The sequence below is a fragment of the Crinia signifera genome, chromosome 5 (assembly GCF_055691185.1).
Source record: "Crinia signifera chromosome 5, ASM5569118v1, whole genome shotgun sequence".
In the NCBI taxonomy this organism is placed as follows: domain Eukaryota; kingdom Metazoa; phylum Chordata; class Amphibia; order Anura; family Myobatrachidae; genus Crinia; species Crinia signifera.
Window position 1 is genome coordinate 23,690,743 of NC_139221.1, and position 26,543 is coordinate 23,717,285.

At 47.4% G+C, this 26,543-nt stretch overlaps 1 protein-coding gene across 1 annotated transcript; it reads left to right on the forward strand.

The window, feature by feature from the left end:
- The first annotated feature begins 5,378 nt into the window (after window positions 1-5,378).
- On the forward strand, window positions 5,379-26,113 carry TMEM106B (transmembrane protein 106B). The gene is made up of 8 exons (XM_083186795.1): window positions 5,379-5,530; window positions 9,255-9,470; window positions 13,636-13,699; window positions 15,490-15,649; window positions 15,785-15,925; window positions 16,013-16,062; window positions 19,433-19,486; window positions 20,232-26,113. Exons 2-8 carry the CDS (start codon window positions 9,263-9,265, stop codon window positions 20,335-20,337), a joined length of 783 nt encoding a protein of 260 aa, XP_083042921.1. The 5' UTR covers window positions 5,379-5,530; window positions 9,255-9,262; the 3' UTR covers window positions 20,338-26,113.
- Window positions 26,114-26,543: the final 430 nt, after the last annotated feature.

Genomic DNA, 26,543 nt, shown 5'->3' on the forward strand with positions numbered 1-26,543 from the left:
TGGCCCCTCCCAGCTCTGGGCCCCATAGCAGCTGCACCTCCTGCACCTATGGTAGTTACACCCCTGTACATAACACATGTAACTGTGACAGGGAAGGCGGCCCCTCTCAGCTCTGGGCCCCATAGCAGCTGCACTCCCTGCACCTATGGTAGCTACACCCCTGTATATAACACATGTAACTGTGACAGGGAAGGTGGCCCCTCTCAGCTCTGGGCCCATAGCAGCTGCACTCCCTGCCCCTATGGCATACCCTCCAACTGTACCGATTTAGCCGGTACAGTACCGTTTTTTAACGGTCTGTACCGGCTAAATCAAAGTGTACCGAATGTACCTTTTTTTGATAACTGGCTCCTCCTCTGGCTTCCGGCAAACTGGCATGCATATGTTTGTAGTTTCATTCTTTCACAGCCGGCTGCTCTTCGGGGAGGGGGAGTGGCCGACCAAACTACAACTCCCAGAGGGCTTAGGGTGCCATGTCACACACCCTATCACGACGCGAGCCAGTTTGCGCCTGCCGAGTGCCGAGTGCCGACTCTGCTGCTGTGCCCCGCCGCTGCTGCTACTGGCTGCGCTGAGCCTGTCACACTCACAGTATATGACACAGGATAGTGCAGCGCAGGAGACAGTTGGAAGAGCGGCTCACCCTCTCTCTGACTGTTAATGACAGAGCCACCCCCGCCCTCCTCCTATGTTGTGCCGTGTGTCCAGTAAGCAGCAGCATCTCTCTCCCTCTACCACCTCTCTCCCCCTACGTGTGTGTGCTATCAGGCTTCGTCTCAGCCACCTGCATGAATACACTCTCATCCCCTGCACACCAACTGCCGCTGACTGCTCTCAGCCTGATGGACACAGGTAGGCACTGGGCAGTCTACTCACCTCATACAGATGCAGTGTTTTATTTTTCGTTTTTTTTTTTTTTAGTTTAGGGGTCGTGGCCACGCCCCCTTTACTCGTGGCCACGCCCCTTTTCTGTGGTTGTACCGATTTGTACTCTTCAAATGTTGGAGGGTATGCTATGGTAGCTACACCCCTGTATATAACACATGTACCTGTGACAGGGAAGGCGGCCCCTCTCAGCTCTGGGCCCCATAGCAGCTGCACTCCCTGCCCCTATGGTAGCTACACCCCTGTATATAACACATGTATCTGTAACAGGGAAGGTGGCCCCTCTCAGCTCTGGGCCCATAGCAGCTGCACTCCCTGCACCTATGGTAGCCCCTCCCATGCTTGGTGTTCCCCTTAGTACCGCAGCCTGGATGATATCTTGGTAACCTCGTTACATATTACAGTAGTAATATGACTGTAAATAACACTCTGTGAAGAATGTGTACAGAGGAAGTATCGATGTTAGAAATGGCGTTCCGGGATCTTTGTCTGGTACATGCGAGCAGCGTGTAGAGTGTTAATCAGATGCAATGTGTGTCCAGGACAGATGTGCGCGGGGAACGGCTGTACAGATAAGTTTTGTGCTGTAATGTGGCCCATTTCTCTCACTTTGTGATGTGTCACATTTGTTACTGATGACTTATGGTTGTATCTGCTCGTACAAGGTAAACATATTGGATACTGTATTAAGGGAGGAAAAATAATGTTTAGAAAGTTGTAGCTTCTTCAGTTGCTGAAGATGAACATTAAAGAGCACAGGGAGAGGAATCTGCGTGCAGCGGTCCCCTATCCATGCAGATGCCCCTCCCCCTCCATATACCCTCACACCTTCTGCCATCTGTCTAGTGATATTCATGTAAAATGGCACTTGTGCAGGAGATAGCAAAGTATCTAACACAGTACTGAAGTCTATTATAACCCGTGCTGGTATCATGTGTATGAAGATACCACCAACCCCATACCCTCCAACATTTTGTCCATGGAAATCGGTACAGCATGGAGGGGCGTGGCCACATGTAGAGGAGGTGTGGCAACATTTCATATTTCTGTGGCCACACCCCCACATGAGGACGAACGAACATTAATTTTATTACGGTACCCCCTTGAGCTGCTCTGTCGCCCGAGTCCCGCGGCGCCAGTCAGCCCAGATCAAAGGGTGCCCAGGAAGTGTGCGGGAAGGGTGCGCAGGCAGCATTCTGACATCATGCAACGTTTGAACGCTGGTTGCCGGGACGCCACGCAAGGCACCACTGGGAATGGGAGCAGCTGCACCAGGAGACAACCCCCCACTGGGCCCGATCCGTTCCGTCCATGATTGATCGCAGCCCAGAGTCATCGCCTGCTGCCACCGCCGGAGGAAATCGGTACATCGGTACATTTGGATTTTAGCCGGTACAGTCCGTTAAAAAACGGTACTGTACCGGCTAAAACGGTACAGTTGGAGGGTATGCAACCCACAGATTATAGGGAGGACCCACCACACTGGTCTGATTACAGGTTGTGCAATGTACAGTCCACCTTATCCATACTTAACTACTCTCTCTGCATCTGTTACATCTGCCCCACCTGCAGTGCAGCATGGTTTTGTCTATTAGAGAAAAAATGTGCTTTGTGTTCCATGCAGAATTAGGGCCTATGGGGTAATTCAGACCTGATCGCATGGCCGCTTATTTGCGCATCTGAATATGTCCCAAAATCAATAATAACCTGCTCACCATTCAACCAATTTTACACTGGGAACCACTCATGGCAATCTCAGAGTAGCCAGGGGCTTACTCAGCGGTGCAATGAAAAAAGGCATAACCGACCTGGAGCTGACGTCATAAATGGGATACGGTCATTTGGTCTACAGCATGATGGTTGACGAGCATTGGGTCCACACCACTAGGTCGACATGGGTCAAGGTGGACAGTCAAAAGGTCGACATGGGGTTTTTCACTGTTTTTTGAGCCAACATGTGCCGACAGGCGGTATTTCATGCCCTACCATCCACTAGGGCATGGTGGGAGATTAAAATAGTGTGCTGAGGGTAGCAAGGCACCGCGTCCAAAGCATAGCGAGCGATGCGAGGGGATGCAGTGCATTTGAAACCGTGTCCATGTCGACTGTGTCGAAATTCGTGTGAAAAACCCCATGTCGACCTTTTTACTGTCAACCTAGACACTGTCAACCTAATGCTTGTGCACGCTTGTGCACGTCGACCAATACCCATGTCGACCTTTCCCCATGTCGACCTAGTGGTGTCGACCTAATGCTTGTCGACCAAATGATTCCAACCCTCACAAACACTCCCACAAAATGCTCAAGCAAGCCTAGCGGTTTCCTGGACAGTCCTCCCAGCGTTTTCCTCAGCACTCCCACTAAACGGCCAGTTCCCACCCCCAGACACCTACTTCCTGCCAATTGCCTTGCGAGCGGCTTGCAAACTCAAAAGTAGCAGAATCTCATGGCAGCACGCACTCACACATGTATTCTACGGCCCGTACGAATGCACAGTGTATCGATAATTGGCCACTGTGCAAATTCGCAGCTGTACACAGGGCCGGCAACAGAAATCTTGGGGCCCGGTTCACTGATATCTCTGGCGGGCCCCCCTAACGCCTCCCCCTTTAGCAAAACATTTTAGTATACTGCATATTGAATGTGTTTTTTTTTATTGTTACAATATTTCACTAATACCGTAGGAGGGTCCGAGTAAGTACCCTTACAGGAACCAGGGGGTGCCTTTATAAAACATTGCTAGGCACTGCACTGCCGCAGCTATGCTAACAGCCCCTGAGCACCTCAGAACTTTGGGGCCCAGTACAGGTGTCCCCTTTGACGCCCCCTGTCGCCTGCCCTGGCTGTACGATGAGGTCTGAATAAGCTCCAGGGTGAGGTTACTAACGCAATGAATAAAACGAAACTTCACGTCTGTTGGGTCTCAGCCAGCGTGACTCTCAATAGATCCAAGGATGTATTATTAAAGCATAATTCTAACTGTGGAACTGCTGCTTCTGCTGGAGCGAATACGTCTGCAAGTCTATGCAGCAATACTGGATCTCATGGAGGGGGGGGGAACCATACCAGAATGTAGATCTGTCTCCTGCTGTGCAATGCCTAAAATACCGGCATTGCACAACGGAGGGGGGGGGGGGGGCAGTCCATGTGAACGCGGTCGTGTTGACCACGCCCCACTCCAGACGATCCGCCGGATACAGATGTGGAAATACTCTGCGTCCTCCCAGCGGCACAATGCCCATTCTCAGACTATAGCCTCTTACCTCTGCCCTGGTGACGAGAATTCGGATTACCACGTCCTCATCTGTCCCAGCCCCCTTCATGGCTTTGTTAAGCTTCTTCACAAAATATCCTTGGCAGTCCTTAATGCATTGTACTGCAGAAAGAGAGGACATGAGCTGGTTTATTACAGGGTAACTGTACATGGTCAGTAGATCGCTCCTGTGATATATAGAAAGGACACAGCGCAGGAGATGAAGCATTATACACACTATAATAAAACCAGTTTTGATAATCGATAATTTGACCACTGGGGGCGCACTTCCACTGGTGCCTATGGGTGATATACTGTTTAATTCTATTTTACTTTACTGTAATATGGGCTATAATCATTAGGTCGACGTTATTAAGGTCAATGTCAACATACATTGGGTCGACCACTGAAGGTCGACATCTGAAATAGGTTGACATGGCTAAGGTCAACAGGTTTGGAAGGTCGACATTAGGTTGACAATGGCAATGCCAGTCATTAGATCCTACAGATGGAGCACCTGTCAGCCAGCAGGATCTCCAGATGTCCTTAGCTGGCGCAGGCTGGCTGACAGGAGCGCCATCTGACGGGGAGGCACGAGCATCTCACACAGCGCCAGGGAGCAGATTCCCTGTCTGTCTCTGCTTCCGGGAGAAAGGTAGGGCGAGTGGGGGCTACGGGGGAGCAACAGGGAGCCGGCAGAGGGCGGCGGCAGGCTCCGACAGTACGTCTCATGTGTGCGCGCCCCCTTCTGTCGGATGGCGTGCAGCAGCGATTGGCGATTGTATCGCCAGGAGCAGCTCCATTGAGAGCTCTACATCTGTACATGCCAGTTGTTTACCCTTCGTTACATGCACATGGGCAGTATGACTGGCATTCAGGTGATACAAACCTTGACAAAGAGGCGCGTGTGGCCCCGAAACGTTGGTCCTCTGAGACATTTTGTTATTTCTTTTGCACCAATACAAATGTTTATTTTGAAAGCTGGTAAGGTGGCTAATGTGTGAGAAAGAGATGTACTTTCACTTGCTGCCAACAGATGGCAGTGTGTCAGTGACACACAGACAGTAGACATATAGATGATAGATAGATAGATAGATAGATAGATATTATGCATTCTATATTTCCAGGATGTAAACAGGTTGCTTCTACTATCTACTGTGCATAGACCTTTTACACACTGCACCTTGCTTGCACAGTCCACACAATCCCAGCCAGCTGACCATGACGTCACACACACAGGATTAGGCTTGGCAGTGTGGGTAAATTTGTCCCAGGCGTCTCCCCGTACTTCGTGACGTCGGAGGTTCCTGATCCACAACAACACACACAGCGCAGCCAGGAGGAGAGAGAGGGGGACAGTGGGATCTGTGCTGTTGCCTGGGCCCAGACACTGTGAGTACCCGGCCCCGGCTCATTGTTACACTGTGTCCGTCTCCCTGTGGCTGCTGCACGGTATCGCTGTCAGCAGGGGCCTGGCTGCGGTCACTCACTATGTACAGCCGGTCATAGACACTAGCATTAGTATTATTAGTGTAACCATTAAGCTCATGGGTGATAAATAACATCTAATGTGCTCAGCTCATGCAGAACTTCCTGCCCAGACTACTTGTAGCTCTCAGGCTGGTGTGGAACTACAAGTCTCAGCATGCAGCACGCCATAGCCAAGCAGTGCCCCCAGCCATTGTACATGTTGTATGTATTGCTGCAAAACAGTTCGCCATGTGCCCAGTAATCCACCATGCCGTGAGTCGGTGTATAAATATTATTATTATTTTTATTATTATTATTGTTGTTTTCTAGGGGATTATTGACCAGCTGGTTTTTAGGGATTTTGTCATTGTCTTTATATTGCTGTTTTAAACTGTCCTGTATATATGAAGCAGTATCACTGTACCTCTGTCCTGCGTATATGAGGTGGTATCACTGTACCTCTGTCCTGTGTATATGAGGCGGTATCACTGTACCTCTGTCCTGCGTATATGAGGCGGTGTCGCTGTACCTCTGTCCTGCGTATATGAGGCGGTGTCGCTGTACCTCTGTCCTGCGTATATGAGGCGGTGTCGCTGTACCTCTGTCCTGCGTATATGAGGCGGTGTCGCTGTACCTCTGTCCTGCGTATATGAGGCGGTGTCGCTGTACCTCTGTCCTGCGTATATGAGGCGGTGTCGCTGTACCTCTGTCCTGCGTATATGAGGCGGTGTCGCTGTACCTCTGTCCTGCGTATATGAGGCGGTGTCGCTGTACCTCTGTCCTGCGTATATGAGGCGGTGTCGCTGTACCTCTGTCCTGCGTATATGAGGCGGTGTCGCTGTACCTCTGTCCTGCGTATATGAGGCGGTGTCGCTGTACCTCTGTCCTGCGTATATGAGGCGGTGTCGCTGTACCTCTGTCCTGCGTATATGAGGCGGTGTCGCTGTACCTCTGTCCTGCGTATATGAGGCGGTGTCGCTGTACCTCTGTCCTGCGTATATGAGGCGGTGTCGCTGTACCTCTGTCCTGCGTATATGAGGCGGTGTCGCTGTACCTCTGTCCTGCGTATATGAGGCGGTGTCGCTGTACCTCTGTCCTGCGTATATGAGGCGGTGTCGCTGTACCTCTGTCCTGCGTATATGAGGCGGTGTCGCTGTACCTCTGTCCTGCGTATATGAGGCGGTGTCGCTGTACCTCTGTCCTGCGTATATGAGGCGGTGTCGCTGTACCTCTGTCCTGCGTATATGAGGCGGTGTCGCTGTACCTCTGTCCTGCGTATATGAGGCGGTGTCGCTGTACCTCTGTCCTGCGTATATGAGGCGGTGTCGCTGTACCTCTGTCCTGCGTATATGAGGCGGTGTCGCTGTACCTCTGTCCTGCGTATATGAGGCGGTGTCGCTGTACCTCTGTCCTGCGTATATGAGGCGGTGTCGCTGTACCTCTGTCCTGCGTATATGAGGCGGTGTCGCTGTACCTCTGTCCTGCGTATATGAGGCGGTGTCGCTGTACCTCTGTCCTGCGTATATGAGGCGGTGTCGCTGTACCTCTGTCCCGCGTATATGAGGCGGTGTCGCTGTACCTCTGTCCCGCGTATATGAGGCGGTGTCGCTGTACCTCTGTCCCGCGTATATGAGGCGGTGTCGCTGTACCTCTGTCCCGCGTATATGAGGCGGTGTCGCTGTACCTCTGTCCCGCGTATATGAGGCGGTGTCGCTGTACCTCTGTCCCGCGTATATGAGGCGGTGTCGCTGTACCTCTGTCCCGCGTATATGAGGCGGTGTCGCTGTACCTCTGTCCCGCGTATATGAGGCGGTGTCGCTGTACCTCTGTCCCGCGTATATGAGGCGGTGTCGCTGTACCTCTGTCCCGCGTATATGAGGCGGTGTCGCTGTACCTCTGTCCCGCCTATGTGAGGCGGTGCCCCAGTGCCTCTGGCCCGCCTATGTGAGGCGCTGCCCCTGGGCCCCTGGCCCGCCTATGTGAGGCGCTGCCCCTGGGCCCCTGGCCCGCCTATGTGAGGCGCTGCCCCTGGGCCCCTGGCCCGCCTATGTGAGGCGCTGCCCCTGGGCCTCTGGCCCGCCTGTGTGAGGCGCTGCCCCTGGGCCTCTGGTCCGCCTGTGTGAGGCGCTGCCCCTGGGCCTCTGGCCTGCCTATGTGAGGCGCTGTGACTTATAAATAAATAAAGAATAATCAGAACAGAAGCACATGATCTATCCCTGTAGTAACGGCAGTGGCTGCGAATACCTGTGTTAATTAAATGTGATTTACTGTAGAGGTTAGAACAACACAGTATGTCCTAGGAAAGCACACCCAGGGCGGAACCATGCACACATACTGTGTAAACAAAAGGTGTAACCTGAGAGTATACCGGTAATGAAGCAGTAGGACGGACACTTGTCTGATCAGTTATGTATACAGCTTAAGTTGCTGTGTCCCCCCGTGTGGGCGGCTGCAGCAGTAACTGCACAGTACATGCAGGACCAATCAATACTGCTCAGTCTCCTGCCCATCTGTTCCTTTATATCAATGGGTTTGTGAGCTGCACTGAATTTACATTACCATCCCCGTAAATGTTTTCTCATACATTGTCGGGATTCTGTATGTTGCTGTTTAGTTTAAACCTCTCAAACATCTGTTTTCAGTTTCCATATACTGACATAACGGGAGACATTATATATAGTCTTTTATCTATACACTGTATGTATCCGTTAATCATTATTCATTTGGTTGCTTAAACGACAAACAACTGTTCTGTACTCCTGCCATGCGAACTGCGTCAGTTACACACACACACACACACACACACACACACACACACAATTGTGTTTTTGTATTTAATTTGAAATAAAGTCTCTTTATGTATAAACAATTGTTCTGATCATTGCATAGGTATAAATTTATCATGTATTATCATTTCTTTTGTAACGGGTGCAACCATTCCTCAGAATGAGCCTGTTACTCTGTACGGGGAAAGTTAATGGTTGGTTTACCCTATAACTGGGTGCATTCCTGCCGGTAGCAACCACCACTGTGTGAGAGTCACCAACGCTGCAGTTTTGGTGCACACACTAGTAGCATAAGCTCAGCTGCTGCTGGTGTGACACAACTATTCTCTGACACTGGGTATATACTGTATGAATTTCTTACCGTCCTTGATAAAGCTCCAAGAAATGACGGAGATCGTACAGAAAGTGTCTTCACTAATGTACATCTGCTTCCGCCCTAATGGGCAGCAGAAATGCAGCCGGAATATAATGGGGGTGGGGGGGGGGGGGGGATTCCAGGGCTTTGTTAAGAAAGCACAGACTGACTGTCCCCAAAATGTGTTCTGCACTTGTTCTATGCCAGTAACAGCCTGACTTAGGAGAAGGGCTTTGTTAGTGCAAGCAGTAAGTTTTTTGCACCACAGCTCCCCTTATAATCAAAGTTCCTTCATTAGCCTAATGAATATTTATGATAATGTAGCCTGTGAATTCACCAGGAGCCAATGACTGAGACACCAGCCACAAAGTTCCTATCTGCACCATATGTAGGAGACAGGACCACAATAAAAACCATGGTGGAAATTCGGGGAACACCGTAGTAGCATTTGTTTGAAGACTTTTCCATTTTCTGTTCTGGCCACTAACACTGTGTTTTCTTGTAGTAATAATTATGGGGAAGTCGTACTCCCACATGCCGCAGCAGAAGGATGGACTGAAGGAGACCTGTCTGCCATCAGATGACACCAGCGCCCTGGTTAATTCGGACAACCATGAGGAGAGCAGGAACGGAGATGTGTCTCACTTCCCGTACGTGGAGTTTACTGGGAAGGACAGTGTGACCTGTGCCACGTGCCAGGGCACAGGACGCATCCCCAGAGGTGAGAATGGGTGTATATGCATTCTGGGATCATTTATCTTTTGTTAGATCTCCAACCTGTCCCTATATGGGTGTGACGTCCATACCCGGCATATGTGGGGCTTCTCCAACCTGTAGTGGCCATATTCCAGGTCTAAAATGACTAGCAGCCAATCAGAAAGGTTCCAGGTACCTGACTACTGGAGGAGAGGGATCTACTGAAATAATGTATTCTGTTCCTTTAAACACTTAGTAGGAGTAAATTAAATGTATTTATTTATTACGTTTCTTATATAGCTCACACATATTCCGCATCGCTTTACAGAGTGGAGCTTACAATCTATAGTCCCTACCACATGTACTAACAGACATTCTAGGGTTAATTTGTTGGGAGCCAATTAACCTGCCAGTATATGTTTGTATTGTGGGAGAAAACCGGAGTACCCAGAGGAAACCCACACAAGTATGGGTAGAATATACAAACTCCGCACAGTTAGGACCTTGGTGGGAATCGATTCCATGACCTCAGTGCTGTGAGGCAGTAATCCCATATCACCCATTGGTAGCCTGGTGCGTTTCCCACTGTTGCAACTTTCATAGACTGTGTTGTATAGTACACACATGTATACTGTATATGGGGTCTATTCTGTGCTTGGTATAAGAACAGGTAGCAGTTATGGCCAGAGCTGACCACTTACCGATGTGCCTACTGCACATCATCCACCTGGACTGCCAGCCGGATGTCCACGTCTTCTATGGTGGCAGTTGGAGGATAATCGTTGAATATAGTCCACTTCCAGCTGTACCCCCTGTCACTTTTGGAACCATTATAAGCAATTATTTAGTTTTATTATTGTCTTCTTCCCAAACGTATTGCGGAAAAAATATTCTTCCAGCAGCTGCCACTCTCAGGCGGACTTCCCGGACCCCTCTGCATCCTTGTTTCTTGCCCAGTGGCACTGCCTATCCTGAGGATAGCCTTCACTGAGTAAATGTGCTCTCCCCTCCCTTTGTGTATATCTGGTGGCTGCAGAGAGGAGCAGGCGATGGGGAAAAACAAAGCCATGATGATCGGTGGTCCGATATGTGAAAAAATATATATTTTGCGAATGTAAAACAAATGATTTGTTGGTGCTTCCTCATCTTTGCGGCCACAGTTTATGCTCCGGAACTTACGTAGCGTAACCTGCATCACCCTGGGTCCACGCCACCCTCCTGTGTCCATGCCACCATCTATTACCTTTAGTAAAGTTGTGGCGAGCCAATCGAGACACCGAGCCCAAAGCGTAGCGTAAGCTGTGGGCGCAAAGATGAGGAAGTACTACATTTTTTTAATTTAGTTTTTGCATAGATATTCATAGCCTAAATCATAAATACAATAAAAATTAATGATCATGGAACGGTTATTAGCCAGATAAAGCCAGAACAGAGGAACCACTGACAGCAAAAAATATTCCGTAGAATATATTCTCCGTGGCATAATCATAGTAACCAGAAGATACACACCTGCCCGTCACTTTTAGCCTAGCGTCAGGAAAGAGGAAGAGACAATGTTGCAACAGACGGCAGGCAGAGTCCTCACTCACCCAAAGGAACTAAAGTGACTTCATCCCTTTGAAATGTCTTTATTCTGCAGCGCAATAACTTTTGCAATTGTTTAGCGGTGACGGGTTTCACAGTAGTTGTTTGTTTTATGGCGCCAGAGCTAAAAATCACAGTTTGTATAAAATGCACTAATGGTCTGATGCAGAGGTGCAGGTAATGTCCATAGCTACTGAGGGCCAGGAGGCCAGTCCAGACCTGCATGTAACTGAGGGGTAGATGTATGAAGCAGTGATAAGGGAGGAGACGTGATAAAGTGCCTGGTACTTTATCACCGGCCAATCAGCTTCTTACTGTCCCTTTTTAAACCCAGCCTGTAACTTATACCCCTTTTACACTAAAATCCCTGGTCTTTGAACACGGGAGTTTCCAGGTTTGGACCCAGCTTCCTACCCCATTTACACAGCACTGTGACCCAGGTCTGCGCCGTTTACACTGAACCTGGGTCAGCCCTGCTTTTCCCTATGGATGACATTAAAAATGTCCATTTTAGGACTGATAAACTTCCTTCAATGATTTAAAATAAAAATTAAAAGACATGGCTAGTAAGCATTGAAAAATGTTGGTTTGTTTATTTCGTAAAATATTTTTCAAAAAGTTTTATTCAGTGCTCAAGCACACATAGTGGTATAAAAGTGCAGCATCTCCCATGTGCTCCCCCTAGCCCCTTCCCCTGCAGTAGCAGACCGAATCTCCCATGTGCTCCCCTCAGCCCCCCTCCCAAAAAATAACATAAATGATACTGCATCCAATTATGATTTCTGTGTGCACTGCCCGCATCCTTCCTGGCTGCAGCGCACTGTGGAGAGGCGTCCAGCACTTCTGGTATCCTTTCAGCACTACCCAGATGTCCCAACCTGGGTTGGGACCATTTACACCGCCCACGACCCAGGTCCAACCAGAGTTCAACCCTGGTCAGGACCTGGGTAGGAGAACAGTGTTACTGGACCTGGGTTGGCCCCTTTTACATTAAAGCTGACCTGGGTTCAACCTGGGTCCAACCTGGGTTTTTCCTTGGTGTAAAAGGGGTATTAACAGTCAGGAGCTGATTGGCCGGTGATAAAGTACCAGACACTACTCCCTTATCACTGTTTCATACATCTACCCCTCAGTGCTTTGTCTCAGCGCTAACATCTGATATTTTGCAAAATCATAAACTTTCTGTTCTTTTAAACACCAGATGCAGGCCGGCAGAGTGTGCTGGGACCTGTAGTTCTTGGCAAGCTACGGATTGATTAGGATTACCCAGGATAGTGACTGCAGGTGTATAGACAAAGGGAATCGCCTGCCGCATTTTTATAAATGTACAGTTGATGTGGAACTGATTATATTGTAAAGTTTATGTTAAATGGGAATGATTTGATGAACTATGTCTGACTTGGATTTTAGGGTGTTCGCATCGGTCAGCGAATTACCCAGATGTGACCGGCGGCCCAGGTCGCGTGTGATTGCGGAGCATTGATATATAAGAGGCAGCCAGTGTTTGTGGTCACTTCCTCTCCGATTCCTGATTGGTTACACTGCTTTGTAACAAGTGGATCATTATGTACTAGTGTTCGCTTACACTGTGCGTAACGCCCAACCGGTGATCAATGCTGTGAAACACAAATACCACGGGATAAATGCTGACCAGCATCTGGGTGGTTGGAACAGATATCCCTTGTTTTAGCCCCCAAAGCTCATATAATACTTCCGATACAGGATACGGTCATTGGGTCACCAGTATGATGGTCGACAGGGTCATTAGGTCGACAAGGTTTTTTTTGTTTACTGTTTTTTGAGCCAACGTGTGCCGACAGGTGGTATTTCATGCCCTACCATCCACTAGGGTGGGGCGGGAGAATAGAATAGTGTGCCAAGCGCAGCGAGGCACCGTGCCCGAGGCATGGTGAGCGCAGCGCTACATTTTAGTATCTATTTTGAGTGTGTTGACATTCCGGTAAAAAAAAAACAAAAAAAACATGTCGACTTTTTCAATGTCGATCTTACCCATGTCGACCTAATGGTGTCAACCATAATGCTGGTGACCTAATGATCCATACTCATTGCATGTAAGCGCACGTGAACCGAAGATTTTTGTCAGTGGAAGTGGCCGGATCATTCCCTCGGGAATCCTTCCTGGGTACTGAGAATGGTTTACACAGGAAGGATATGGACGAGCTGTAGTGGAAACCGGTAGTCCGTGTCGTCCAAGCAGCAAAGATGTGCCATCTGGAAGTGGTAGGACTGCACCCGTGTGCAGTGTCAATGGGGAGGGTTTTGTCCCTGGTCAAATCATTACAAGTGAAAGTAAGAGGGCAGCAATAATATAGGGCCTAGAGGCGGTTGGACCCATCCATCCACCGCTTCCACTGGGGAACTGAACCGTCTCCTGTGAGCACCTGACTCCACCCCTGTATGATACATACTAGTAAGCCCACTCAAAGCAAATGCTTCAAAAGCTAGTCTGCTACCTTGTGATTGCCTCTGTGTTTGTGCATGTGTGAGAGAGGAGATCTAGTTTCACTGCCAACACTAAATATATAGTTGATGATTGATTATTATTTTTTTTAAAACGTTTCTTGTTATTTATATTCTTGCTACAGGTCGGGAAAATCAGCTTGTGGCCCTGATTCCGTACAGCGATCAAAGACTGCGTCCCAGGCGAACGTAAGTAAAGTGTGACTGAATCGAAATTTAAAATATCGAGTAAACCTTTTGCTCTGGAGAATCGTCCCCTTCTGGCTTAGAAATCGGTTATTTTTCCTGTAAACCATTATTTATTATGAAAATATTATACTGAGGTTCTGCCACTAGCAGCTGTAACAGCATCAGTGCGGTTCATTAAAATTATATATATTGTGATTAAAAAAAAAAAAAAGCTGTGTAGTGAAAATTTACTGACGTTTCGAAAAATGGTCAGGATGATCACAGACCAAATACCATTACATCATGTCGCTGTCACTAACTAACAGTAATCCCTAGTCCCCGGTCATACAGATGAATGTCCCAGACAGCCATTTATACCGTAGACTCCTCCTCCCCTGACAGGCACATGACACACCCACCTTCATAAGGGGATTCTTTGCAGGTGCTCTGGTTGATCAGTTACGTACTTTCAGCACACAATATAGTACTCATTCTTTGTATAGGATTTCAGTTTAAATTGATGCCGGAATGACTCTGATGCATATTATCCATTAATAGTCATGTTAAATACAGTATCACATGAAAGTAACAGCGTGGGCACTAGAGATTCTCGAATCCACTACATTTCCTTTGTCGCATCGGTTTGTCAGATTTGTACAAAAATTCGAAAATTCACCCAAATTGTTTGAATTTTAAATCAATAATAAAAAAATCCAAGTTATAAAAGAAAATGTCTAAACTGTGCGAAACAACACCTGCGTCCACCATAGACTCCTCCCATTGGAAGTGTAGTGCCTATTGTGGTCGTTCAATGAATGATGCCCAGTAACGATGGATTGGAGGTACACACTATGGCCCGTATTCTAGTTGATTCGGATGGATGCGTATTTCCAACAGGAACCGAGTAGCCCCGCCAACTGTATGGATCGCTCACACCGCCCGAATGCAGTAAGATGCAGAGCGTACGGACCGTGAGTGGATGTTTCATGTGAACACCTCCTCCATCTGTGGGAACCTCCTCCATCCTCCGATGGTCGCCGACCATCGAATGATGGACCGAGTGGTCAGGCAGCACCGAGTGCTCCAGACCGCACGGACATTTTTCCGTATGAAAGCAGGGATATGGGCGGTCAGCTGACATCCGGCTATGTCAGTTGTCTGCCCCCCACACGTGCCTCTGCACATGCGCAAATACCAAACATCGCCCGTCCGACTCAATCAGAATAAGGGCCTATGTGATCTGTACGATATTACCCCCCCGTTCTTCGTTGGGACGATATACCGTATGATAGGTCACATAGTGAGTACCCGGCTTAACCCATGTCCATCTGGCTCTGTATTACACTTTTAAACTGAGTCTCGGCCCCTGATTGGCTACCTGATTTACAACTTTATATTTGTGTTGCCTTTTGTGGGGAAAAAAAATACACATACATTTAAAGTTGTTTCTAATCTATCTACTTGAGAGCTGCATATATTTGACATGATAGCAGCCTTACCAATACCATGGGTTGTATTCAATTGTTTTTTACCAGCATTTCAGCTGGCTATCCCTGGGGGTGGTGCGCTAAAATGCTCTAATGCCTTGCTAAACCTGACCCTAATGATTGCGACATGCACAAAAAATGTATTAATTAAATTTCACCCTATGATCTCCTGTTATTTTAGACAAGAGATTGGGCGCGATATAACAATTGAATACCACCCAGTATGTCTAATCTACTTTTTAATAGGAATTGCTGCAATAATTATAAGATGGTGTTGCAGTCTCTGTAAGTACAGTAATGTAGTTTTATTTCCTTGCCTTGCAGAAAGCTGTACGTGATGGTTTCGGTCAGCGTCTGTTTGCTGCTTTCCGGGCTGGCGTTATTTTTCTTCTTCCCACGTTCCGTTGATGTGGAGTTAGTTGGCGTTAAGGCTGTTGTCGTCACTTACGATGAACACGGCCCCTCTGTGTTTCTGAACATCACGGTAAGACGTATCCAGAATTAGACGAGTGTAAATGAACATTTGCTACACTTCTGCGTCTGTGTGCTCTTGAAAAATTCTTCATTGATTTATGTTTTTTCGCAATGGGGCTCATTTGTTGTTTTTTACTTTCCTCAGAACACGCTGAACATAACCAACAACAACTTCTACCCCATAGAAGTTGAAAACATCACCGGACAAGTACAGTACTATAAAACCGTTATTGGGAAGTCCAAATTAAACAACGTCACTCGGATCGGGCCCCTCGATACAAAACAAGTAAGTTGTGTAACACCTTGTGTTGTTGGCCGGTTTCTGTGCATATTACGCTGCTTTTGATTAATTTACTATTCTTTTCAATTCCAGATTGACTACACGGTGCCAACCAAAATCGGGAAAGAGTTTGACTATATGTAGTAAGTATTTTAGTCCTACGTTATAGACCGTTATCAGGCATGTTAATAAGCACAGACGATGGTCAGATTTGTTACTGATTATACCGCTGTATCCATAAATGCAGTAACAGGGGTGAACTTGGGCCGTGTTACATTTCGATGCATATCTTCTTGTAGTAGAAATAAATACACATACGGAAAAGTCAATGAAAGTCTAGTTAAATATTGCACCCAGAAAAATAACAGTTGCTGTGAGCGGCGCTGGCATTTTTAGCGGATATTTTGAGGATCTCTCAGCAACCTTGGCACTCAAACGGTTAAAATAGTAACAGAAGTGCAAATGAATGGAACACACTTGTAAGAAGGGTATTACTGACTGGTATAATTGGTGCAGAAGATGTGGTTATAATAAAGTTTTTTTCTGCATAAATTACTGGCTGCATGGAAAAAAAAAAAACTTCTTAAGATCATTATAAATCGATGTTAGGATTTACACTTCCAGACCTGTTGATGTGGTTCGGGATTTGGTTAGTTGGTCTCTGTTCCCTGTGTGATCCGGTCCTACTGTATACTTTGCAATCTGAAGATTCAGGTTTTTTTTTGCAGTAAGTGAATAAAATACGAGCATTATTAAAGGGCTTAGCTTATGGGGACTGTGATGCTTATTCTATTTAGGATCCCCGTTTGTTGTGAATCCGGTCTCCTAATTTTGGTGACTAAATTGTGAATTCATAGACGGTACGCTACATATTGGAGATAATTTTGGAATACTGGTCGCTAGTCTATGGCCCTTATTCTGGTTCACTCTCAAAGGCAAATTTCTTCTTAAATGTGCAAAACCATGTGCACTGCAGGTGGTGCAGATGTAACTTGTGCAGAGAGAATTAGATTTGGGTGATATTTCGCTTCTGTGCAGGGAGAATACTGACTGCTTTATTTTTACACTGCAATATAGATCTCACTTTGAAGTAAAACCCCTCCCAAATCTAATTCTTCACATATTACATATTACATCAGCAGTGCACATGGTTTTGTACATTTGAGAAGGAATTTGCCTTTGCGAGTGAACCAGAATAAGTGCCTATATATATATATATATATATATATATATCTATATCTCTGGCTACATCTGTCACTCAAAGTGTGTCTGGAGACATAACCCTGGGTGGAGCCTCTGACACATGACTGACTCACATGACAGAGAACCAGCCCAGTGAGCCCACAGACAGTGCCAGACACCCTCTGCCTCTCCATGTAACACAGCAAAGACACAGCTACACACCAGACACACCAGGTGAGCGCCCCACACCTCCATACCTCCCAACATGACCCTCTCCAGGAGGGACAGAATGCTCTGTTTGTGGACCATCTTAATTTATGATTGTCATCACCTGTCATTTTAAACAGGGTAATTGATAAGAAAGGTGTTTAAGCACAGGTGATGGTAATCCATAAATTAAGAAGAAAGTCCAGAAACAGAGCAATGTGTCCCTCCTGGAGAGGGTCATATTGGGTATGCACTAAGTCAGCCCTTTTACTGCTACTATTACTGTTTATGTAAATGCATTCTGAATGACAGCAACATCCTACCATCCTTCTACAAGAATATATAACCAACTAGGTGATTCATCGCGCCCCGTGCCCCCCCCCCCTCCCGCAATTCACGGACCCCCCGCGCACCCCCCCTCCCGCGATTCGCAACCCCCCCTTGTGCAATTCACGCCCCCTCCCGCGCTTTGTGGACCCCTGCCCGCGATTCGCCGACACCTTCGCCCCCTCCCTCCCTTGATTCACGGCACCCCCCGCTCCCCTCTTTAGTCCCCCGTATACTCACACACCCCTATCACTACCCAGCTTCCTGCTCTCCTGAACCGTAACTTCCACCACTGGGGAGTCGCTGACGCTGTTTTGCCCACATGCCCCTATCATGCCTCATAGCCCAGCCTCCTGCTCTCATGCACCCGAACTCCCACCCAGTAGGAGGAGACACTGACTGAGGGCCACCATCCTGTACTCCTGTGCTGCCACGCTGGACCCTCACCCACTGGCAGAAGCAGCACAGTATCTCCCACCCTCCATTTTAGTCCCCCTTATGCCCACACACCCCTATCACTACCCAGCCTCCTGTTTTCCTGTGTCGTGACCTCCGCCAGTGGGGAGCCGCTGACTCAGAAACACCCTACTATACTATTGCACACACACACCTAAACAAAATGCACACACAGCCCCCCCCCCACACCCACAAATGTCACTGTACCATCCACACTATCAATGTACATGTTACTCTGTAACCGCTTTTTAATTAAACAAAACAATACACACCCCCTTCCACATCATATGCTCTCTATTTAACACATTTCACCTATAACTCAAGTTGCAATACAGGCATCTTTCATACAATTCTAACCATCTTTCTCATATACAAATGTTCACAAATTAAGGGGGCGCAGCCCCTTACGACGGTGTGAAGAGCGCCCGTAGGGCGCGATGAATCACCTAGTGTGTATATATATATATATATATATATATATATATATAGCTAAATCCTCCTCACCTTTTTGAGGTGAAGTACCACTAGAGGCCACCAAACTGACCAAATTACTCCTTAACAGAAAGTGACACCAAAGTTATGTTTCAAACTGGCTGGCTATGGACAGAGGGAGCTGTGAATACAGAGATTGGGGGCAGGAGCAAACAGGGACTAAGCCGCCATTTTGACAAGCTTTTAACTAGTGATATCTAATTGACAAGTTCCTGTCTGTTGTAGTCTTAATATCATTCATACCTCTTTCACATGGCACAAATAACCCAGGTCGACGTGCGGTGTGAAAGGGCCTTTTGAAATTAACTGGGTCCAGCAACCTGGAATTCAGATCCTGGTTAAAAGAAGGGTGAAACCCGAGTTGGACCCAGGTTGCTGTGCAGTGTAAACGGGTAACCTGAGTCGAGCAACCCATGTCCCGTTCACACTATAGGGAGGGGGTAATGTCTGCTCCAAGCGCTGCCTCCTCCCCCATCCCCCAATGACACTCTGCCCCTCCCCCTTATTGCTGAGTCACTGTGGGGGCTAAACATCGCGAATGCCGGGATGGACCCCTGTCCAAATCCCCGATGTGACCGGCATTTGTGATGTGAAAGGGGTATCAATGGCACATTCATGTGTATAGCGCTACAGCTTTTATGCTTTTTGAATTTATTTTATGTTTCTACCCTGTTTCGATTACCTATCTGGATCTGATCAGGTTTGTGTTGGCAATGTACTCTGCTGGATCAGTCATTACATAAGATTGTATATTGTGCTGTAAACGGCAAATGCAAGAACTTTGAGTCCTATTAGGAGAACATTGCTATATAAATAACTTTATTATTATAATCTGTCTTTCCCCTACAGCACCTACTGCACCCTGCCGAGTATTAAGGTCCACAACATCGTGGTGAATATGCAGTGAGTATCACTGTTGTGGTGTCTGTTATTACAGGGTGCTGGTACTGGGCAAGAGATAGCTACTGTATATATGATCTCTCTTTGGCTAGGTAGTTAATATAATTATATATCATCACTTTATAAACCATTATTATATAAGAGGCATTGGGGCAGAAGTAGTAAGCCCGTTGAAGTGATAAAGTGGGAAGTGATAAGTTTAACACACCAGCCAATCACCTCCTAACTGCCATGTTACAGGCTGGTTTTGAAAAATAAGTGGCTGATTGGCTGCTGCATTATCACTTTATCGCTTCACCAGGCTTAATACATCGGGCCCATTTTCTGGAAGCAATATACGTTTCTGTCATTGTTGGCCACTTTGGTAAGAGCAGGAACGGCAGATTGGAGAGTGTAGAAGCCTGTTTGTAGCAGGCGAAGTAGGGAGTGTTCTGTAAGGCGGAGTTTGAACACAATTTGTTCCAGTGGTGTAGAGGAAAAGGGGAGGAGAGAGATGCGGTGGTTTCGTGAGGTGAAGGTAGGGTCAAGAATTGGTGCATGTTCTCAGTGGGAGGAGAAGGTGTCAGAGGACAAAGGTTGGTGAGATGAGGGAAGTACAAGCGATTGGAGGAACTTGAAAGGGGGGCAGCCCAAGCCTATGTCACCGGTTGAGATGAATAGTTGTGAAGCCCCTGGACTTAGTGTAATGTAATTGTAACTGTATAACATCGGCATGTCCTGACTGTTTTTCCATGTGGGTTCTCTGCAGAGTGACGGTGACTATTTCATACTTGGGGCACCCCGAGCAGCTGTCCCAGGAACTCTATCAGTACGTAGACTGCGGCGGCAATGCCACCTTCCATCTCGGCCTATGAAGTCCCAGCAGTCTTACACAGCGGTAGCATCAGCCGTATTGGGGAAGAGTCGGTGTCCTGCTGGTCCGATGTGGCCGTGTGTACAGTATGGCTAGGAGTCGTTTGCTGGTGAGCGGCCTTCTCGCCAAAGCTCTAACCCTGTAACCCGGACTGATGGTTTCCATTCACGGACTCCTCCCGGACAGACCGTCACATGAACACAACCTCTGTACAGTAATAGTTCCCGTAGATGTATAAGAATGCAGTGTGTGTGTAACATATTAAGGCATTGTAACTTGATTTGCGTCTGAGATCAGTTTATAGGTTTCTTTTAACAATATTAAGCTTTAGGTTTCTTTTAATCATGAAAAATGGTTTCAGAGGTTCTTTTTATATTAATTTAATTTAGATACGTTATAGTTTGGAGATGTTTTGTTTCTGGTTTGTGTTATTGCCGGTCAGGCGCGCAGTGGTCCGTGTTGTATTTTCCTCTTTGTGTTATTAGTATGTGAGGAACCTGGAAGCTTCCCTGGTAGTAACATGTGATGAAGCATTAAATCCATGTGTATTTATTTTGTGCTGAGCAGGACTTTGACCTCTCCCCTGAATAACTGTATAGCCCCCCCCCCCCCCCTCCTGCTTTGATAATGGAACAGTCCCTGTAGTCTGGCCACTTCCCTGACATAGCCCGTTTCCCCCTGCTTTTGATAATGGAACAGTCCCTGTAGTCTGGCCACTTCCCTGACATAGCCCGTTTCCCCCTGCTTTTGATAATGGAACAGTCCCTGTAGTCTGGCCACTTCCCTGACATAGCCCGTTTCCCCCTGCTTTTGATAATGGAACAGTCCCTGTAGTCTGGCCACTTCCCTGACATAGCCCGTTTCCCCCTGCTTTGACAATGGAACAGTCCCTGTAGTCTGACCACTTCCCTGACATGGAACCTTATTCTGGTCCACACGCAATGCTTCGAAACTCGCAGTGTTGCGTGTGGGCTGAACGGCGCCCACCGCCCCTCGCACGCCGTGATCCCCCGCACAGCTGTGAATAGATAATTTGCATAATCATCGATGGTTGGCGACCATCAGGTACAATTCTATGGTGACAGCTGACATCCGCCGCCGCGGGAAACCCTGGGTGTTCCAATGGGCTGTGCCCCACACCTCCTGGTCAAATTAGAATAACCCCCATAGCCCCGCCCCCCTGCGGTGCCTGACCTATGTCTTGGTCCCTAATGCAGTTACTATGTATATGTAACTTTGGATTGATGCCATGTAACTCACAGCAGACTGTACAATGTCATCTTTCTATGTTTCACTCAATATCTAGACCAGCATTAATCTCCACCTTCTAATGGACTAAAAGTCTCAGCATGCCCTGCCATCTGTACATGCTGGGGTTTGTAGGTGCGCTGCAGCTCCAGGTTCCCCTATTGCTGATCTAGAACATGGGCATGCTGTCATCTATAAGCTAAATACTTGTGACCTGTATAACGGATAAGGACTGTACTGATAATAGTCCCGTTTCCCCGGGTGACTGTATCGCTGTGTGAGGTGACTTCATTTATTCGGTACTTGTGTAGTTTCACAGCACCACTTCCCTGCAGATCGTATGTAAATATTTGCATGCAATTTGCATACGATTTGATCCGCGATGCGATTTGGCACACCCCCACTATCCACGTCAGCCCGGTACGCGTACTCCCGACCTTTCATACTGCCACTATCCACGTCAGCGTTGATTATATAAAGTGTGGCAAGCGCAGCGAGCCACTGAGCCCGAAGCGTGGCGAGCGTCCGCTTAAAACGAGCCCGAAGCGTGGCGAGCGTCCGCTTAAAACGAGCCCGAAGCGTGGCGAGTGGACGCGTAATACACGTCAAGTAATCAATGTCCCCTCGCTTCGGGCTCGTTTTCTGCATCCCCTCGCGGGGCTCACCACACTTCGGGCATGGTGGCTCACTGCGCACACTTTATATAATCAACTCCGCGCCAACGTGGATAGTGGGGGTATGAACAGGTTGGGAGGACACTTACCGCATCCCCTCACGGGGCTCGCCACGCTTCGGGCTGACATGGATAGTGGGGGTGTGCTAAATCGGATCGCACCATATGCAATTTGCATGTGATTTGCATATGATGCAATCTGCAGGAAAGTGGCGCCGTGAAACTACACAAGTACTGTTTATTCTCTGTGAATATGGCTGATCTGGATTTGGCATGTAAATTACATCAATAAATCGCTTTGTATGTGGGTCATGGCAGTAGTGGGCCTCTGCTTTCTCAAGGAGCACTGCACGATACATTGCATATAGGCATACCCCCTATATTAGGAGATAGCGAGTTCAGCCCCTTCCCAATGTTTAGGGGACTGCGCATGGTCCAAGATGTGCAGGCTCCATTTGCTAATGGCCATGCCGCTCACAAACATCGGGGCGTACGTCGGCGGGAATTGGGCCCGCCCATGAAAACGCTGGGTGTGCCCATGTGTACGCAGGGCGTCAGCCGCTTTCCCTGTTCTCATCCAGCCGCCCGCAAATAAAGCTCAGTTGACACTGACTTTTATTGCCGAGGGCAGGAGAAATCATTCAATGGTCGGAGCTAGCGGCTCATGCAAGGAGATGTGATCCGGCTACGCACAGACTTCCCAGGTGAGATCTGCTGGTAGGAGATGTGATCCGGCAGCGCACAGACTTCCCAGGTGAGATCTGCTGGTAGGAGATGTGATCCGGCTGCGCACAGACTTCCCAGGTGAGATCTGCTGGTAGGAGATGTGATCCGGCTGCGCACAGACTTCCCAGGTGAGATCTGCTGGTAGGAGATGTGATCCAGCTGCGCACAGACTTCCCAGGTGAGATCTGCTGGTAGGAGATGTGATCCGGCTGCGCACAGACTTCCCAGGTGAGATCTGCTGGTAGGAGATGTGATCCGGCTGCGCACAGACTTCCCAGGTGAGATCTGCTGGTAGGAGATGTGATCCGGCTGCGCACAGACTTCCCAGGTGAGATCTGCTGGTAGGAGATGTGATCCGGCTGCGCACAGACTTCCCAGGTGAGATCTGCTGGTAGGAGATGCAGGTGAGTTCATGCTGATGCCGCAGTGGTCCCGCTTGTCTCCCTGCCATGCCGGACAGTGATGGGCTATGTACTGGAGTAACACACTTTCCAAATTCCGCTTTGTTTCCACATATAGGGGGTTATTCTAGTCCATTCTTTCTGACAAAATCCTTCTTAGATGGACAAAACCATGTGCACTGCGGGTGGGGCAGATGTAACTTGTGCAGAGAGAATTAGATTTGGGTGGGGTTTTTCTTCAAAGTGAGATTTATATTGAAGTGTAAAATCATGCAGTCAGTATTTTCCCTGCACAGAAACAAAATAACTCACCCAAATCTAATTCTCTCTGCACATGTTACATCTGCCCCCCTGCAGTGCACATGGTTTTGTCCATCTAAGAAGGATTTTGTCAGAAAGAATGAACTAGAATAAACCCCATAGTTTTTATTTGTTTCATCAAAGGTTTTTTATTGTACTTTAGAATGTTGATAACAATATTTGTGAGTTGATTGTTTAGTGTGTGTGTGTGTGTGTTATACTGTACACATATATGCATTTTATTTTTCTGCTCACAGTCTTTACATGAGCTTGCACTAATGCCCTGTTCACACAGTTGACCACTGAAGTATAACACATGAAATGGGTCGACAAGACTAAGGTCTACAGCACAGGTCTTCAACATGTGGCCCTCCAGATGTTGTGGAACTACATGTCCCAGCATGCCCTGACAGTTTTGACATGCTCTTATAGGAAAGAAGGTTGCAATGCATGTTGGAACATGTAGTTTTACAACATCTGGAGGGCCACAGGTTGAAGACCCATGGTCTACAGGGTCAGAAGGCTGACGCAAGCATTAGGTCGACAGTCAAAAGGTCGACAAGTTTTTTTTTTTCCCTTTTTTGTGCCGACTGGCGGTATTTCATGCCCTACCATCCACTACGGCGCAGCAAGGCACCGTGCCCGAAGCATGGCGAGCGCAGCAAGCCGTGCGAGGGGAAGCAGTAAACTTAAGACGTATTCATGTCGACATTCAGGGGAAAAAAAGTGAAACTAATGTTGACCTTTCAACTATCGACCTTCCCATTGACTACCTAATGTTTGTGTCGACCTTACCCGTGTCTCCCTATTTCAGGTGTCGACCTAATGTATGGCAACCTTCGGTGATTGACCCAATGCATGTCCACCTAAAGTTGGTCGACCCAATGACCAATAGCCGTTCACACTATATAATGTGGGTCACCGCCAATATGGTTATTGACCGTGGCGGCTCCGGCCTTTAGACTTCAGGAGGGCTGCAGTTTCCTGGGTACTGCTCGTTGCAAACAGTCATTCATTATTTGCAGGTTATTAGTTTGATTTGCGCTTCACTAGTGTTTGTATGCAGGTACTACAGTATAAATACATGATGTAGTCATATGCACACAAACACAGGTACAGAGCAAAATACACACTTTTAATAACTTTAATATTAATTAAAGTACACAAAATGATACTGTTAATAAAGATCTACACACATATTAAAATAAAATAAACTTCCATGCACCTCTCTGGTGCACTGCATACCTTCCTTCAGCTGCATCACACTGAGTGACTCACTGAAGTCTGGGCATGCTCACTGCAGAGAATTGCTTCTGGGCTGCACAGACAGCAGCCCATAGAAGCACTGTAGCTCTGGTGATGTGCACAGCATGGCTTCCTGTTGGAAGCTATTGCTGTCATCACTCCATGTACTGGCAGCCCAAGAAGGGGAGGAGTTTACAGCTCTGTGTATGATGAGCAGTAGCAGCTCCCAATAGGAATCTACTAGATACTGAACTCCTCCCTACAGGGTTGGGCTGTTGCTGTGTCTGTCCTGCTGATTCATGGAGCCTGGTGAGAGGAGGTTACCAGCGTGTCAGAGACACAGACAGCCAGCGCCAGAGCTCCGGAAGTAGGGTGTGCCCGTGGGGGGGGGAAGCATCGGAGTTCTGGTGCTGTCTGTCTGTGTCTCTGGTGTTGGGATTTTGACTGGAGGGGCTGCAGACCTATAGCAGGAGCCTCCTCTGGTTAATGATATTGTTCAATGCCCTTATCGAGACCTCCGCCAAACATGCAGTCACCAATGATATTACAGATCTGACTGCATGTTCAGACAATAGGGTTTATCGTTAACGCCCCGTGGGAGTGTGGCTGCACCCATCTAAGGTTCTCATCCAGGTGTCTAAAGCCCAGTTTGATCGCTTTGGGCACCCAAACTACTCAAAATGTGTGCGTCACGCGGCGTTCCTAGCACGGCGCACCCTTACAGTTCTGCTAAGCCGAGAAGAGGGAGTATCGGGTATAAGTGACATTTCATCTGGAATTAGCATTTCTAAAACGTTTAATAATACAGGAAGTTTGTATTGTTTATAACCTGATTAATGCATTAAACAAAAACGTTCTGATACGTTTGAAGAATTTACGATTTATTTTTATTTTGAATATGCCTCTAACTGCGGCTGCTACTAATGACTGAGATCTGTAGGTGATGTTTTGTTGTATTTAATATGTCCTGATTTATATTTGACCACGTAATAAGTAGTTTGCTGCTGTTCACATGTGGTAACGTAACATCTGTATTTAGCGCACATATACGCTCAGTGGTTACAGGAATATGGTAATTTATTCACATCTGTATTTCTCATTAAGTGTATTTACCTTAACACTTACCAGCGTGTGTATCGTGTTCATATGCCACAAGTAACAATAAAGTTTTGTTTGAAAATTTATATTTGTGTATAAAGTGTTGTTTTTTTTTATTTTTTGGGAAGTTAAAAGGTTTCAAAATAAAATGTTTTTTTGGAATTGTATTGCATACACCATACCGTCCTATCAGGGGAGACTCCAAAAACACAGTCTCCTCTGATTGGTCGGCATTGTGCAATAGCTGTATTGGTCCTAAAGATGAATACTGGGAGGCAAAAGCTCCGTCACCAACAATCTAAGTGGGGGTGGAAGGGCGGCAGTTTTGGCAGCTAGTTATGTTTTTGGACAGACACTCTGCTCGATGAATAGTTAAATTCATTGTACTATTTTTATTACTCAATATTTGATGTGTGGCGCTGCGGGATCGGCACCACAAGTAAAAATAAGTAGATCGTAGTTTTAATAAATCCATTCTTCCTTCATTCCCATTATGTATGGAGAGCCTGATTGATA